This window comes from Cygnus atratus, chromosome 5 (genome assembly GCF_013377495.2).
Source record: "Cygnus atratus isolate AKBS03 ecotype Queensland, Australia chromosome 5, CAtr_DNAZoo_HiC_assembly, whole genome shotgun sequence".
Taxonomy (NCBI): Eukaryota; Metazoa; Chordata; class Aves; order Anseriformes; family Anatidae; genus Cygnus; species Cygnus atratus.
The window spans coordinates 58,037,161-58,054,351 of record NC_066366.1 but is presented as its reverse complement, the minus strand read 5'-3'; the positions used below and the strand labels follow the sequence as shown (position 1 = coordinate 58,054,351).

General features: G+C 51.0%; 2 protein-coding genes and 1 long non-coding RNA gene across 16 annotated transcripts in view; 2 read left to right on the top strand and 1 right to left on the bottom strand.

Moving 5' to 3' along the window:
- Window positions 1-2,154: 2,154 nt before the first annotated feature.
- On the bottom strand, window positions 2,155-6,646 carry ZBTB25 (zinc finger and BTB domain containing 25). Of its 2 annotated transcripts, none has more exons than XM_035551403.2 (3): window positions 6,072-6,646; window positions 5,318-5,497; window positions 2,155-3,778 (listed from the first exon to the last, which is right to left on the bottom strand). In XM_035551403.2, the coding sequence occupies exons 1-3, from the start codon at window positions 6,530-6,532 to the stop codon at window positions 2,641-2,643; spliced, it is 1,779 nt and encodes a 592-aa protein (XP_035407296.1). In that variant the 5' UTR covers window positions 6,533-6,646; the 3' UTR covers window positions 2,155-2,640. The 2 variants fall into 2 exon arrangements, with proteins under 2 accessions (XP_035407296.1, XP_035407298.1); XM_035551405.2 differs by having other exon boundaries at window positions 2,164-3,778; window positions 5,763-6,083.
- On the top strand, window positions 6,303-6,894 carry LOC118250366 (uncharacterized). The gene is made up of 2 exons (XR_004779434.2): window positions 6,303-6,435; window positions 6,644-6,894. It is a non-coding gene; the product is annotated as an uncharacterized LOC118250366 (long non-coding RNA).
- Window positions 6,895-8,140: 1,246 nt separating this feature from the next.
- Window positions 8,141-17,191, top strand: part of ZBTB1 (zinc finger and BTB domain containing 1) — a 76,582-nt gene continuing 67,531 nt past the window's right edge. For 3 of the 13 annotated variants that reach the window (XM_050711352.1, XM_050711356.1, XM_050711355.1), the window contains exon 1: window positions 8,582-8,774. The gene's annotated coding sequence lies outside the window, so the exon portion shown is untranslated. The other 10 variants (XM_035551492.1, XM_035551488.2, XM_035551489.2 and 7 more) reach the window with 10 other exon arrangements.

The following is a 17,191-nucleotide window of genomic DNA, read 5'->3' as shown; positions in this document are numbered from 1 at the left end:
CTCTGCGTTGACAAGGCTTCTGTCTCAGGCTTCTTCTACCGCTTTAATTATAACAGCGCTTTAACACTTTCAGAAGAAAAATGCTGAAAATACATTTCTTGTATTGCAAATGATGAAAAAAAATGCCTCTCCCAGATGTTTGATGACACAGATGCTTGGCACCACAAAGATGAGCCACAATACACTAAAAAGGAGTGAACTGGTGAAAAAAAGTCACTTACACTCCTAGGTTTTCAAAGACTTGCACCCCACGGTGTTGGTCACAATATGTTTCAGCTGTTGGCATTATTTGCAGATCAGGATCACCCCTAGGACCTGCACCCTAGGACCTGTATGTGCCTGTGGCAGCCGGCAGGTACCTGCCTGAACCTGACTTCTGCCCGTGGTCACCGCTGTCGTTACAGCTCCCTTTTAATGGCCAAAAAGCGAACAAACCCATTTCCTGCTGTCCTCAATAGCGAGTGCTTTGTTTACTGTCCTTTCCTTGAAACATGCCTGCCATATGTTTATGTCTTGTTGATCTCAGCGGGGTTTGCAGAGGCACCAAGGGCCATTTGACTGCCAATACGAATGAGTTCAGGCACTTGAGGCACGCAGCTAAGTTAGCGAGGTGCCCAAGTCCCCCTGAAGAGTCTGAAAGCTGCCACTTTTAGTTCTTTTCTGCAGCTTTTACTTCTTCCCTGCAGCTCTGTCCCTACCCAGCTGACCTCCCTGGGTGATGCTATGGGGCTTAAATCAAATATGAGAAGACTACTGAAGCAAGCAAGTGGGACACACAAAGGTGGGCTGTTATAAAATACCATTTTTTAGCCGTCCTGCAGAAAGGGAAGCTGGGGGAGCCCCAGGGGAGCCCGAGGCCCCAGCTGCACGCCGCCTGTGGCCCTGCTGATGTGCCAGGGGCTTGGCAGGAGCTGGCAGCCCCGCGGGTCAGGCTGCTTTTTTCTGCCAGCCATAAAAAAAGGCTTTTGAAGCCCAGCTCCACAGCTTGGGTGCAGTCACACGACAGCAGCCGGAGCAGCTCTAAAGGGCACACACAGTGAGAGGAGCGCTCGCCTACCAGGCAAGCACATAGCAAACGGCAACCTGTGTTGCCTGACATCGTCCGTGCAGGCTCAGAGGCTGTTTGGTTTTTCCCTTTGTCTTAAAACACAAGCTGGCAACCCTCAGTGGCCGCTCTGTCCCCTGCAGCGTGCAGCTCCCCGCCCGGCAGAGGCAGCGGCCGCCCGCACAAAAAGCTTGGCTGGGCTTTTAGTTTGGCTGTGGTTTAATTGCACATCTTGCTCCGGGACTGTTTCAAAGACCACAGCTCAAGGGGCCTGGCTACAAAGAGATGAGGACCTGGTGTTTTGACAGCGAGCTGTTCTCACCATTGTTCAGATGCCCCTCTCTTAAGACAATGACTCAAGTCCCCAGGGGCTGGCAGGGCGCCCCCAGCACACTGCTGCTCCCCCGAGCTGGATAATGGGATTACTGGGCAGGGAGGGAGCCTCGGCCCTTTGCTGCAGAAGAAATCTGCGTCACAAGAGCGCCGTGTGTCTGGCTGGGACCCTCTGCTCACGAGCCTGCTCTTGAGGGATGGATGAGATGGAGCCCGTCCGGCAGGAGGCATGGGTACCTCGGGTGGAAAACTACATAGGGGTGAAACGTCAGTCCAAGAGGAACACGTTCAATTTTAAATTCCTCTTGGATGAGATTACTTTTCAGAAATCAAGTCATGATAAATGAAAGGTAAAAAGAGTCCATTTTACCATTTTAAGGTGGCTCCAGAAGTGGAGAAGAAATAGCACATCATTTACTTGCTCCTAGCAAAACGTTGTGCATTATTTAATCCCCTGACTCAGGTCAGGATGTGGAACCTCAGTGAGGAGCGGACACTTCCTTGCAGCTTTCATCCCTCGGTGTAGAGAAGACAGCCCAATACTGGGAGGCAACCCTAGAGGGGCATCCACATGTCTCCGTTCATGCACTAGCCCTTGACAAAGGAGGAGCAGGGAAGAGGAAAAATGCATGCAAAGCCCTTGAGTTCATGTCTCGAAGTAAATGTAAACGATTCTACTGACAAGGACTCTGGGGCTGGTTGAACACAAGGTTGCCACCCCTGCAGCAACACCACAACCAATTCCCTTGAAAAGATCAGTCTTAGGGCTCCCACATGTATTTATATAGAGATTTATTAACTGCAATTATACAACACAAACTTCAGGATTTATCTCCTTGAGACATTTATTTAAATTAAAAACAAACTATTTGGGAAAGAGCAATATATATGTCCCTCTACACTTCCCTCAACTAGCTTCAGAAGAGCAATTCTAGGGGATACAAACATCCCTTGATGCCACTCAGTGTATTAGGGGATGTATAAACCTCACGCCCACAATAAGAACTGGAGTAAAGCAGAGCAAGAATAAGTTCACATTTATCAAAATGTAACTGAGTTACATGGAGGCTTCCAAGAAGGACTTAGATTTGAATTACCTTGAGTTTAAAAGTTAGAGAAGTAAAAAAGTACACACACAGGCCAAACACAGTTCTTCACTAGCTCAGTGGTGACGGGAACGATGGCTGAAGACAGTTCTAGAGAGCAGCCACCCACTGCACAGAAAATGCCCACATATCCAGCGCCTGAAGGGGGAGGAAGGACTACTCTACCAGGATCGTATCCACGCTTTCTTGGATAAGATCAGATTCCAATATACATTCGTCCAGGTGGTCTTGAGATAAAATGGGGCTCTTCCCCATGCTCTCACAGTCACCGTAAGGTCGAAACCTGGGGGTGGCGGGGCTCTCCAGCCGCTGGCAGCGGCCATACTTGGGCTGCTTCCCTCTGTGTGTGTACATGTGTTCCAGCAACTGGCTCTTCCGGAAAAACCCGCGGCCACAGATGGTGCAACTGATTTTTCTCTTTCTCGAGAAAGAGAAATTGCAGTTCAGCTCCACCGGCTCGTGGTCCTTGGAGATGAGGGAGAGCTGGCCGATCTGCAGCGGCTCGAGGTCGCCGCAGCTCGGGTGCTCCAGCTGATGCTCGTCCTCTTTGAGGAGGAAGGCCCCAAGGCGGTGACCCTCCCCAGCCTCCCTGCTCTCCACCAGAGGCTGCACCTCACCGAGGTCGCTGCTCTCCAAGATGGAGGCCGGCACGCCGAAGGGCAGCGAGCCCGAGACGTGGGTGTGCAGGTGCTCCCGCAGCCCCGCCCGGGAGTCGAAGCGCTCCCCGCAGTAGTGACACAAGTGCACCCTGAGGCTGGCCTTGGCAAAGATGGGGCTGGCCACGTCCGGAGAAGGAGGGGTGCAGCTCTGGGACACCACGGGCTCCGAGTCACACTTCTCCTGCTTTACGGAGATGGAGAGCTTTGGCAGCTCTTCTGCCGGCTTGACCAGCGCAGCCGGCTGCGCGGTGGGGCGAGCAACCTGCTGGTCAAGGGAGCTGTCGTCGAGCCCGATGGCGAGGGAGAGCTGCAGCTGCGGGTGATCGCCCTGGGCAGAAGACCTGCTGCCCGGCTTGGCCAGCGTCTCCTTTGCTCCCAGACGTTCCTTGGCCGTTTTGTGGGCAGTTGAGATCTGGATCCCGTACAGGTTTGAAGACTGCACGGCTTCTGAGGGGAACACCTGGTTCATCTCGATGGCGATATGGGAAAGGTGGTCTGCGTGGAGAAACCGGATGCCCTCCTCCAGCCGGCTCTGGTTGACGGTCTGCTTCGGCCCCTTCCCGGTGTACATGATATGCAGCAAGTAACTGAAAATGTCAGGCTGGATGTCTGCAGGCTGAATCTTTATGCATTCACTGAAACAAGACAGATGATTAAGTACAAACTCGGCTCCCAGTTACAGCCCTGATCCACTATCTGCCCATTCATTTGCGCCGCCGTTTGCTTTTAGAGCGTGGGCACTGCTGCCTGGCTCCAGAATCAGGGCGAGCAGCACTCCTTGCCAAGACCTGCGGAAGCACATATGCCTTGTCTGTAGGGCAGGGTGCTTGAGCATATATTTATCTGTGGGACTGTAACGACTGCGTGCACAAGTGCAGCGAGGAGCTAGCCTCCATCTACCCCCTTGCTCGCATGCACAGCCAGCTGTGAGGGCGCGTACCTGCAGTGGTGCTGTGCGAGCTGCGCCTCGCCCATGTGCGCCGCTCCAACAACAGGAGGCACAGAGCATCTGTGTGTTAAAGTAATAAATTCAGCTGCCACCACTGCGTAATCTTTATGAGCTTTGCACTTAAGTGTCAGCAAACAACGTCTATCACCCAGGAAGTTCGTTCATCTCACGCCCAGCCGAAGGGCTGTGTGCGGGTGGATAATGATTGTCTGGTGAAGGTGCTGGACGCCGCGACCCTCACCAGCACAGGCAGGAAGGGGAACAGAGAAAGTATTAATCAGTTACAAGCAGCAAACTCCAGCTCTGAGGTGAGATTAGAACTCAGCACCGACGTCATTATACCTGCAGAACCACTTAGGACCCAGCCAGGTGAAACATCTGAGCAGCAGCTTGAAATAAGTGGGTGATCGCAGTCCCAGCCCTTATCTGCACGAGTCTGAGGCGCAGACCTGTGATAAGGCTACGGCTCCCTGATTGCTTCAAGCCCGCGGATCCTGCCAAAAGGGACAGTCCCACCCAGCAAGCCGGGCCGGAAAAGCCATCTAGCCAAATGTGTTTTGCTCTGTTTGCTGGGGTAACTCCTGAGGCCACACCAACGCTGGTGCCAGGGAGGCTGCATGGGAATGCGTGGCCAGAGCGTGGGCAGGGCTGCGCCTCCCTCCCGGCCCGCGGCATCCTGAAAGCGCAGGATGAGTGCTCAGCCTCGCGGCGGTGCCTGCGGCACGGACACCTGCTGAGCGGGACCCGAAACTGGGCTTTGCTGGTCTCTCTGGAAAGGCATGAAGCCTCCGCGCTCCAGCGAGCACGCGGAGGAGCAGCGTCCTGTCACTGGGCTTATTCTGCAGCCAACTGCAGTGTCTGGCTCCAGGCAGCCGAATGGACATCACACGCAAAGTCTGGACCCACCGGAGCCGGGCAAGGGGACTGCACAAAGGCCAATGTAAAGTGACAGATGCGTCGCCACAAGGCGATGCGTGTCCCTGCAACGCCAGCCTGCGAAGTGTCACCGCGTGAGGACCAGGGCACCCATGCGTTCAATCCCTCTGCTCACACAAATTTCTCATTTTTGAGATGCAGGGCCTGAACGTCGGCAAACGCTGGCTAATGAGGGTGGTTTTATGGGCTGCACGACACCTTTAGAAAGGGGAAAAAGCCGAAAAAGTCGAGCAGAGAGGTTAAAGGGTAGGAGTGGTTAAAGGGTAGGGAGAGATCTGCACATCCTTACCTTGTCTGATGGATAAATATCATCTTAAAATAGTTTGAAAAAGCAGCTAGCACCGCTCTGTGGGCTTTGAAGTAAACATCTCCAATGGCAACTGTGCAGTCGCACAGGAAGCCAAACTCCCGCTGCATGTTCAGCTGCTGGAGCAGGAGGACGCTGTGGCTGCTCGTGTCCATGGCGTGTCTGCGGGGAAGAGAACAAGGCGTTCATCTCTGCAAGAAACCTCTGGGCTCCCGCACGCTCAGCCGCGGGTCTCTCAGCACTGAAACGATGCTGAACACTGGGGCAGAGCTCTGGGGAGCCTCGTCTTTTCCCACCGACACCCCAAATCCCAAGTCCCGGAGCTGACCAACTCTCCCCGACTTTGCCACGCTGCTGCCACGAGCACGGCAGCTTCTCCCATGGGGAAAGCGTGCAGGTGCCCGCTTCGCCCCCCCCCAGCACACACCTTTGGCTGGGCACAACCGGTGCCATTCAGGAGCCGGCTACACCCGCGGCCCGGAGCGGAGGAGAGGGGCACGGCAGCGCGCACACAGAGGGAGCCCTGTGCCGCCCAACAAAGCCCTCATTGTGCAGCGCCGCGCCGACGGCCCCTTTGCAAACAAACGCTGATATTCCCTATTGTTTCCCCCGAAAATTACACCCGGCGGGGGGGGGGGGGGGGTTGGGGGGAGAGGCTGGGAGGACGAGGAGGAGCAGGAGGATGAAGAGGTGGCAGCGCTTGCTGGGCAGCCTCCCCCCCCGCGCAACCTCTTACCCGCGGAAGCGCAGCCCCGGCTCTGCGCGGCTCCGCCCGCTCCCTGCGCGGCGGATGGGGTGGGCGCTGCTCCCCCCGTGCTTCCTGCCACCAAGCCGGGCCGGGCCGAGCCGAGCCGAGCTGGGCCAAACCGGGACAGGCCGCCCCCGCCTCGCTGCGGCGGCTCCGGGTGGAAAAAATGACCGCGGGGGCTGCGCGGTTGTTGCGCGGCCCGGAGCTGAGCGCAACAGGAACCACGCAACCCCAGCCTCAAGCTGTGCCCTTGACTGAAAGTTCCCTGAGCCATCAGCCCGTGCTTTGTTTCTTCTGGTGAAATAAAAGGGCCCGTCTTTCCCTCCTGCGCTCGTACAGCAGCAGGAGCGAGGTGTGACGGAGCTGCGCTCCTGCTGCCTCTCGTGCAGCAATACCCGCTTTTCTTCTCCCCCCCAAAAAAGCTGGCGGAAAGTGGTTGGCGGTTTCATGCTCCGCTCTCGTGTTGTTTAACATATTTATCAAGCCATGTGCAGAGTGAGTGGCTATTTGCAGATGGCATGCTATTTATTTAAATGATTAATAATTTACATGTTATCTAGGTTGACTCCAGCCCAAAGAGGACTTTGAAGAGCTCTGGAGAAGCTGGAGCCAAAATGATGGGAGCGACGATGGGAAATGGAAGCTGGTGTTTGGCTGTAATATCCCAGGGCCCTGTGGGTATGAGGTGCCACAGCCCGTGCTGCTGGGTTGGGATGTGAAGCAGGACGTGATCGCAGCTATCTCCATGGACGTGTGCGCTCGCTGTTCCTCCGTGGCCAGAAAATAATAGTAAAAAAAACACTGGGAAGGCAAATGTTGTGGGAGGTCGCTGAGAGCCTGGGGATGGAGTGAAAAACAGGGTGACATGTGCCAAGTGTCACCCAGAGGTGGCAGAGGTTCCTGGAGTGACTTGTGTGGAGAGGGCTGGGACACAGCAGCGCTGCATGGGTGCCTTTTGTGTTGCCCTGTGCAAGGAGCTGCAAGGAAAAAGACTGGTGAACTATGGAAAAAACAAACAAACAAAAACTTTTCAGTGTGATTTGAAAAACATGACAGGGTTGGCTTATGGAGGCCATTTGGCCTATGAGGCAGGAAAAAGGCCTATTGAGGTGTGCAGGTTCGCCCTTAGCACTGCTCCGGGCATCACCCCCTGGAGCCAGGCTGCAATGTGGCGAGGAGAGAAATGAGGGCATCTTTGGGACCCACTTTGAAAGCTCTACTTTTATTCAGCTGTGGTTAGAAAATCCCCAAATGTGCGTGGGGGAAGGGACAGTGTCCCATGTGGAAATCAGGACTCTATTAACTTGGTTTGTCCCATTGTAAGATGCCTTGGGGAAACTTTGGGGTCATTGGAGCAGGGATCAATGCCGATACACGTAAACATTGTAGGGGGCTATTTTGGTGCATTCTTTCTGTTGTTACTTTTGTAGCTTTTGCCATTTTCAAACCTGTAATCACATCTTTTAACTTGGCTACCACTCAATTTTTCCCTTCGGCTTGTCTAGAGCTAGAAGGGATCTTGGATACTTGCATTTGACACAAAACTGATGGCGTCCCTAGAAAACATGTCCAAACGAAGGAGCTCTGCAAATTAAACGCTTATGATGTATGCAGCGAACAACCGATGTCAGTTTAGAGGTGGAAAAGTCAAGTGGCAGGCCCGGGAGAAAAGCCTGACCTGGCAGATGTTTCCTAGCAGCCCTGTGGCAGGTAGCAGAGCGGCCGCCCGCAGCTTCGGGAAATCCCATTTGCTCACCCGGGACAGTTCAAGTGGAGCTGGAGAGGTTCAGGGAGAGTGATGGGAGGAGGGCCTGGGAAAACTCAGAGGGAGAGGGAGAGAAGAAGAAAAAAAAAAAAGTGCTGTGCTCGGGATCTGTGATTAAACGTGGTAGCAGCTGCCAGCTCCTGCGCTCTCTGCATCAATGTATAAAGTGGGGCGGCAGGGATATGGACGTGTGAAATTTCAGCAGAAAGCAAATACTTCCTCGTGCAACTTGGAGTTGCTTTTTTTTTTTTGGTGCTTTTTTTCTTTTTTTCCCCTCCTCCCACCTCGTAACGAAGCTGCCCCACGCAGGAGGAGGCCGCGGCTGCCCGACCCCATCTCCGGCCGCCCACATGGGCCATCCCCCGGGGACCTCACGGCTCGTTTTCCGGGGGGGACCGGGGGCGAAGCTCGGGCATCCTGCGGGGTGAGGGATGGAACAACGTGGGATGGAGACACGGCGTGGAGACATCCCCCAGCTCTGCCCTTGGGGCCGGGAGGGGGGGCTCCGGGGCGGGAGGACGCCACATGCAAGGGGAGGAGGAGGAGGAGAAGGAGGAGGAGGAGGGGGGAGGAGGGGGCGAGGCTTGCGGCACATGGGGAGGGGGCGCCCCCGGCCGCAGCATCCCCGGCGGCATGGGAGGAGAGGGCAGCGCGGCAGGGAGCCGCCCGCCGGGCCCCGGCGCTGTCGGCGGCGGCGCAGCAGCGCTGGCGGCGGCGGGGCCGAGGGGAGGGAGGGAGGGGTCCGGCCCCGTGCGGTCGCGGCGGAGCCGGCGCTGCGGCAGCAGCAGGCGCGGCGGGGCGGAAGTCCTTTGTTGCAGCAGCAGCGCTGCCAGCAGCACTACCAGCACTAGTACTAGCAGTGGGAGCAGCAGTAGGAGGAGGGGTAGCTCCCCTTCGGCCGCCGCCGCCGCCGCCTCGCCCCGCGGGTAAGCGGGCCCCCGGCCCGGTGTTGTTGGGGTTGGGGGAAGGAGGAGGAGGATGAGGAGGAAGGGGAGGAAGGCAGGCAGGCAGGCAGGCAGCGCGGCGGCCGCAGCTCCGCCGCCGGCGGGAGGTGGGAAGTGCCGGGCGGCCGGCGTGGCCCGGCGCGGCATGGCCCGGCACGGCCCGCCATAGTGGGGCGGGGGGAGCGGCGCTGCGAGGTAGGGGGGGGCTCGGCTCGGCTCGGCACGGCACGGCTCGGCTCGGCTCGGCACGGCACGGCTCTCGGCCAGCAGCCGCCGCGGTGACCTTGCGCTGGGCGGGCGGCCTGCCCCGGCTCGGCTGTGGCACGGCTCGGCTCGGCTGTGGCGCGGCTCGGCACGGCACGGCTGGGTGCTGCGGAAGCGGGCGGGGGGCTGCGGGGGCCCGGGGAGGTGCCGAGGCTGGGCGCTGCTGCGATCGCTCTGCGGGGGGGGTTGGGGTCACGTCGGATGTGCAACGCGCCGTGCTCGCAGCGCCTTCTGCCTCAAGCCTTCCAAGCTCTATTTATTTATTTTTCCCTTTATTCTATTTTTTTTTAAAGTTTTTTTTTTTTTTTTAAAGCCAAACTTGGAGCGAGTTGCGGTAGTTCGGTGAAAAACCGGAGGGGAGCTGGAGCCCGAAGGGAATGCTCCACCCTGCCAGGCGGGAGACTTGGGTTTCACCCCGGGCTGGCACCGCTCGGGCTCGCTCTGGAGGCGGCGGGGAAGGAAGGAATAGCTCAGTCGCAAAAAACAAGCCCTCTGTTGCTCGGGGAGCGGTGCTGAAAGGCTCGTTCCTCAAAGGACTCCTCTCTCCTTCTTGGATAGAAAGGTAGTGAAAGGTAGTGAACCGGGACTGAAAACGCCGGGGGTTTGGGGCTGGGTTTTTATTCCTCTGTAGTAACTCGCATCCAAAGTTTGGCCCGTCTGTTGGCTGATAGCGAGCGCCTGCTCCTCCTGACACGTAGGCATGGGTAGAGGGATAGCACGGGTTGGATGCTGCCGAGCATTGGGATGTTTACTGCCAGATTGTATCGTCTGCTCGTGTTATTCCCCCTGCGCTACGCGCTCGCAAGGTACAGCGCATACTGCAAAACTCTCTGGGGCTAAAGCAGTCTTGTGTTCTGTAGGCATTTAATTACATTAAACAAACATTCCTTTAATTAAAGGTGTTTGTTTAACATTCCTCATTACAGCTCTTGGAAAAACCCACACAGCAGTTGTGAGCAGGGGGGCCGTGGGCTTCTCGTTCTTACCGAATTAGAGCTGGAGCTCGCGTGGCAAGCGGGGGAGAGGCGTTGAAACCATATGGCCACGGAGAAAACTGGCCAAACGCGCCCCGTTGCAGTGTTGGCAGAGGCTTTCCCAGGCACTGAGTTGATGAGATTGTGGAGAGATTTCTGGGTGACCGGCCAGAAAACCTGAGGAGTAACAAGAAGTCGCTTCGGTCTGCTCTGGGATACACCTGGGTGTTTGGATGGGTGAGGGACGGCTGCAGGAGGGTTTAGGGAGCAAACACGAGGTGGTGCAGGTCAAGGAGCTAGGAGGAGAAGTGGAAACCCCCTTTTCCACCCAGCCAGAAAGCTTGAAGTTGTGTGGGACAACATCACAGGCTTAACAGATGCTTCAGCTCTGCTGGCACGAGGCTTTTCTTCATCAGAATCGGCCAGCATTGTCACTGGCATGGGGATTTGCAGTGATCGTGATGAGAGTACTCGTATCAGGGAGTGACTTGGGGTTTTAGATGCTTTTTTGCTTGTGTGTGTGAGGTTAATTGCTTTATTCACAGATTTCCATTGTTGCTGATGGTGGAAAGCTCTGAAAATCTGGGGTGGACGAAGCCTTAGTAGCTACTTATCTGCTGTATGGGGAAAAAGAAAGCTGCTCAGACCTGAGATAATGAAAGTTTCCCGATTAAAAGTCCTGGAGTCCTTCCCCTCGGTGGTTTCAGCTAGCCCTCTCTCTAGGGTTATTCCGAACCTTGCATGCACATAGTGTGAGAAACAGCGTGCATTTTTTAAAAAGCTTAACTAGTGGTTTCCCAGCAGTTGGGTTATCTTCCCTGCCTCTGCTTAGACATGGTAAACACCACCACACACAGAGTTCTGCTGCAGACACAGTATGTGGGCACAACAGCTGACATAATTTGCATGAAGACCATTTATATCCTCAAATTTGTCTGGCAATTTTTTCTTTGTGCACGTTTTGCCATTGCAAAACTCTCTAGAGTTAGCTAGCAGTTGCCCTTTTTTCCATCTTAAGCCTGCCTCATTTAATGGAGATCTTAGCAGCTTATTTTTTTTATGTGCTCCAAGTAAATTTTGAAGCATCTAGGACAGGAAAGTGTCAACGAAATATGTAGTCTGACCTGTGTGTCATAACTTACTCCGCTTCATGCGTACCCTACCTGTTAACACTGGAGCACAGCTTGCATTTAGCCAAAGATGCTTTTCTGGAAGGCGCGCTTATCTTTGTCTGAGGGTCTCAGGAGATCACCAGAAACCACCAAGATGCCTCTTGAAGTTGTAAGGGGGTGAGTTGGAGAGGCCAGGTAGGAAGACTCATCGGTCAGCTGCAAGGCTTAAATCTGGTGTCAGGATGTTTTTCCACAAATCTTATAAACGTGTCATTACCACTTTGCCTGACCACTTCTTACAACTGCAGAGGTGTCAGATAAATGATGACTGTGAACTTCTAGAGTAATCTTTTGTGGCTAGCAAGTTACTTTAAAAGACTGCACAAAGCTCTCTGTAATACTCCTTACTTCATAGACCAGATCTAAAGTTGAAGTTGAGGTAGTTTGAACTAAAGCTCCAAAAGTTGCTGTTTTCTTAATTTGGCCACTCATGTTTTCCTGATGTTTTATTCCTTATCTTTTGAGGAGTGTTCTTACCTATGAATGTGTAATGCACCTTAACTAATTCTGGGTTAACAGCTGAGAATTGTAACTTGTTAACTTTCCACGGCTGTTTCTCATTTGTGCACATGGATGCTGAATCAAGGGAGAGCTCTGTGTGCAGATGGAGCAAATGGCTCTGACGGCTCTCACTTGGGGGCTGGAGCATCTTAGCTTTCCCTGGTTCGGGTCAAGCCCAGGTATCGGCTGAAAATTGTTTCTATGCATTGGCAACAAGGCTGTTTCAAGTTAGTTGATTCAGCCATCAGGATGTGTATGCAGATGAGTATCTACATCATCTCGAGCAGCTTTACAACTAGCATGCCTGAAGGCAGCTGATTGGAAGGACCATGGGAGGATAAATTATACTGTCAGTCCTTCATAGTCCAAATAATGGAGCTTAATTAGATTTTCATTGGCAGTATGTGGAATTCCCATAACTGTTAAGTCATGATTGTGTAGCCTACTCTTACAACACAAACTGCAGCTTACCCATACCTGCTGTTGAGGTGAATGGTGGTCACCTGGCTCCTGCTTTTTGCCTTTTTTGCAAGTTTTGGGTAAGCTGAGCACTTTCTTGGACTCTACAGTGCAAGAGCAACCTCGGTGGCTCCCTCTTGATAATGTCTAGATAAAATCCTTGCTATTTGACCACTCCATCCATGGTCAGTGCACTAGCTGAGTGCGCAGTTTTCTCAGGCATCGTATGCAGAGCTTGGACATGTCATGTAGGATTTTCTCCGGAGCATCTAGATGCTGTCAGTTAGGAATCTGGATTCTTTGGTGGATCTGACCCACGGAGGCAAAATAATTTAACTTTAGAGAGGAGAGTTCTTGGCAACCTGCGTCAGAGCGAGATGCATTGTGAGAATGGGATGCGGAATTTGCTTTCTGCTGCCCACGCTCCTGTTTCTGTGGATAACTGGGCGTTGTGTTCTTGAGGTTTTTTTCAGTCTCATTTTCTATTAGCACCGAATTCTCCACTCATTTATTATACTTTTGTCCAGCCCGCTCTTGGTTTCCAAAGAAAAGCAGCCAGCAACTAAGCGTGTAAGCACTCTGTTTTTGCCTGCTCAGCAGTGGAAATGCTGGGTTTTGAAAACCACCTACTAATTTTAGGAGCCGAGAGGCTCCTAAATCGTGAACCGTGTGGTACTTCTTTTTTAAAAACGGAGAAGTTAGCAAAAGAACTTTACCAGTCTCTCTAAAAGGTTTGGAAAGGAAAAGCTTGAGGACTTTTTCTGAAATCTTTTAAAACTAAAGCAAAAATTTTGAACTTGAGGAAATGACAGAAAGTATGGAGCTCTAGTAAATGCCTGTTCTTTCTGGCTCTAGACTTCTAAACAACATATTTGGTTAGTGTAGTGGTGCAATTCACCTTGTTCATGATAACATCTAAGTTGTAATTGTACCTGAGTGGTGACTCAAAAAGAAGAAAAAAAACCTGATGGCATACAAACAACTTGAATCAAAGTCTTGCAGTGTAAATTTAAACATTTACTAGAAATATAAGATGGCTATGGAGACTGTGAGTTTGAAGATCAGACTGAAATTACCTGACTAAAATACCTACGCTTTTTGCTTTTGTATCAGATTCTTTTCTAGTGTATTTTTTCAGAACACCTCTTGCATCGTTCAGTATTGCTCACGGCGAGGCCTATTGCTGTGCTGACTACACAAATCAATTGTTGCTGAAGATGGAGTTGCTTAGGGTCCTCGTGGACTTCGCTGTGATCCTTGTGACTACAGTATTTGGGTGCTTCACAAATACAGTGTGCTAGTCAGGCAAGTGGTCGCATTTCTCCTCTTTTTGAAATAGGAAACGGAGTCAGAGAGGATCAAACCCACAAATCTTGGATGGGCAAACTCACATGTCTAGAGCTTTAATTTTCCAAGATACTTAGTGTTTAATACACAGAGGGTAGCTCCAGTTGGTATCAGCTGTTGATGATCATTTTTCCTTGTGTGAAGAAGTTGGGCATCCAAAAAAATACATGCCAGACTTACCAAAGGCTTGGGGGGAGGGAGGTTAGCACGACTTGTCCTGCCACTGAGAGAGCTGGGGCGCTGTTCTCCAAAGCGGTGTTCTTTGTCGCGAGATTCTCCTCTTCCCCCATTTTCATTCGCTTCACATCTTCCAAATCCTGTGCCAAATGAGCAGGGATCTTGTGGTGTTGCACAAAGAGTACTGCTGCTTGGATCTATCCCTGGACAGATCCCTGGGTGTGCTGAGTAAGGAAAGGAACCTTTGGTGAGAGGAAGGCTGGAAGACTACAATGTATACATAAAAGGCTGCTGAATTAATACTGCATTGGAATTCAGCTTAATTATGTCATTTCTTGTGTATGCACTTAACTTTGAAACCTTGGGTTTCCTTTAAAAAAGATGTTTTTATTCTAATGCCTGCTTTCTTTCCAAAGAAAACTTGAAAAATAGTTTTCAGCATCAAATCATTCATGTGGGTGATAAATGCAGATCCGTGACATTTTAGCAATTAAAATAAAATAATAAATGACTTTCTCAGTGCTTGCTCTTGATTGGGAGGGAGCTTGTCAGCAAACCTGTGATAATTGCTGGTGGCAAAGGAACAGCAGAATCAGGAATCCAGGGTTGAATTCCAGCTCTGAACGGGTGCGTGCGATGATAATTTCCTGTCTGTTCCCCTGCATAAGCATATCCCCCCCCCCCCCCCCCCCCCCCACCTATTTGGCTCTTCCCAGTCTCTTGCCCAAGCAGCTTCCCTCCCCCATTTAGATCCTCATTGCACCATCTTTTCCTCCCACTGCTGTTCCTAATCCCCTCCTCTCAGCTCAGCATTTCCCTCCCAGCCTGTCTCACCCTGCCCTCACTACTCCCAGGACTTCACCCTCACTCTTTCCCCTCGCTTCCTTCTTATAGTTCCCAATCTCCATGCAATTTCACTAAGCCAGCTCCTTGCCCTGGCTCTCCTCAACCAAAACCAGGTATCTTTCCCTTATGGCTGCCAGGTGGGATGCTAAAACCCAGTGGCGAGTCGTGGTGTGGAGCAAACTGCAGCAAGCCCTGCTACCAGTTTGTGGCGTTGTGGAGGTGACACGCAGCAGCAAAAGGGTGTCCTTGCTCTGGGTGGGATGGTTCCAGCAGGTCCCCGTATACAAAGGAGCTACCTGAGGGTGAAATGTTTTCAGCAAGGCTATAATTTGATATTTTAGTAACTCACAACTGTCAGAAGTGTGAACAAGTTTATCATTTCTACTATCTTTTCCCCCTTCTTCCCCTCTAAGCTTCTAGTTTGGCTAAATTCAGGTAGATTTTTGTATTGTTACAAAGAACTTATCCAAGACGTACCACTTTCTCCAGTGTGAAGTCTCTGTCTAAAGATTTTGAAAGAGAAACTTTTTGAATTTTAAAGAGTAATAATTTAGATATACAAAACTTTTTCTTAACCTCATTTTTTGTAACCGTTTCAGCTGAAATTTTCTGGCAAAAAAAAAAAAAAGCCAAAACAGGCAATTCACAATGAAAGTTCTGCCTTTGCTGGTTGAGATGTGTTGAAGTTTTAAATAGACCAACGCAGGCTCTCATAGTGGGAAGTGTTGGCAGCTGTAAATATATAGTTACATACAGCAGGTTAATACAGCATCCAGAGGAAGTCTGCCAGTACTTTCATTAACATAGATAACTTCAAACGCTCTCTATTTTAATACCTACATATAGTACTGCAGCGATAGAGGCTGTGTACACACCTGAACACCTTGCTGTTCTGATCAAGCAAACTCATGCTCAGGCTGGTTTCTTACAGAGCGGTGGTAGGAGATAGGCATTGCCAAAGGGTTGTTTTTGCATATCAGGGCTTAAGCGCTGAAAGCTCTGCAATAGTTCCCCTGTCAAAAGAGGAGATACCTTTCACCTTTTTCACAGAAGAAAGAAACTTAGAGAAGTCGAGTGTGTGCCATCGCTCCAGTGACTGCTGGATCACTCCCACTGTTTTGCAATGCCTCTCTTTGCAGGTGCGTGCAGATATTTGTGAACTTCTTGGTACAGGCTTGCTACCTGCACTACTTTTTTTGTTGGAAAACACAGTGGAATACTTATAGTGCACAAAACCCCTCAAATTTAAGTGAAAAGTTTAAACTTGCAACTTCATGAGGACAAGGAGATTGAAACACGTTGTTCCTCTAGCAGTCCTGAGCCTTTTCTTCTCTTGATGGCAATTCATACCTAGAGGCTAGTGGTGTCTTAGGCTGCATCTTCTCGCTGTCTCTTGTTGGTGGTCAGTCTTATAATATGGAGGTTGAAGTCAGTTCTTTGTCATTATGCAGCTGCTGTTCTTGAATATAATAAAGCATACTTCATCAAGTATTAAGTATGTAATGAATTACCTCAAATACAAAACACCTTAGCACTTGGAAGAATGAAGTGCCCTTTTATAGTTCTTGATGTTGAGAGCCTTTTTTTTTTTCCTCAGTAATAACTGAAGTTACCCAGTGACTTAGGCAATAATCAAATTTCTATAGAAAAGACATGAAGTTGTTTCAGAGATTCTGCTTTCACAGCCACCCGTTTGCTAGTTAGTGAGAAAACCATCAAAGGAATTTAATGTTACAAGTTGCATTTCTGTAGTGGATGTCAGTCGGCCAAACTGGTCAGAGAATTGTTATGGCAGGGTGCTTACCTTGAGTTTTGGGATTGGAGGACTGGGTTGAGGGGAGAGGAACAGCTGTCATTCAGGTGCTCTTCATCAGTGTACTGCAACTCAGATCTCAAGGTTCCTGTTGCCAGACAGTCTTCTGCTGGCAGCGATCCATAAGCGCTGCGGTAGAACTGGCGGCAGGGAATATTGCTGGCCAGGGGTGAGCCTTTCCTCATCTAGAGAGCGTGAATGCATTTCTTCTGTGGCGGTGCTTCGTGGAATGAACGAGAGCAGTGACAAACATTAGGTCTGCTACTTAACAACCCAGGCAACACCTCTGACTTGTGAATTCAACGCTAATTGTGGAATTTAATTTCTCTGCTCATTTTGCAGCCTCTAGGAGTTGTAAGCTGTCAGGGAGATGATGGGGAGGGAATAAGAAGAAACCAGGGAGCATTTCTGTGTGTATTTTGTTTAAATGTTAACAGTAACGTATTAAACTGCAGTTTATGACTCAATGAAATGCATGGATTGATTTATGTTGTTTGCTAGCCTGTACTTTGTGTATACAAATCTCTTGCAGTTATTTCTATTGCTTGCAATAATCTTTCAAGATGTTAAGAGTGCTCATTATTGCTTTAGGTTTTTCTTTTCAGTTAGGGTATTCTTTATACATTTTTGCTTTCTTAATCTGTCCCACTGTGCTCTGTGTGTATTTATTACCGATTTTGTGTATCAGTCTTTCCAAAGTCAGTAGCAACTAGCCATTGAATTTGGCCTTACTTGGTTACAGTTCATCTTCTGTAAATTGAATGTGCACCTCCTGTGTGCAATATATTTCTTCTGGATGTTTTTGTTAACATAAAACAGCTCATTTTCTTCCTCTTTTCTGTTTAA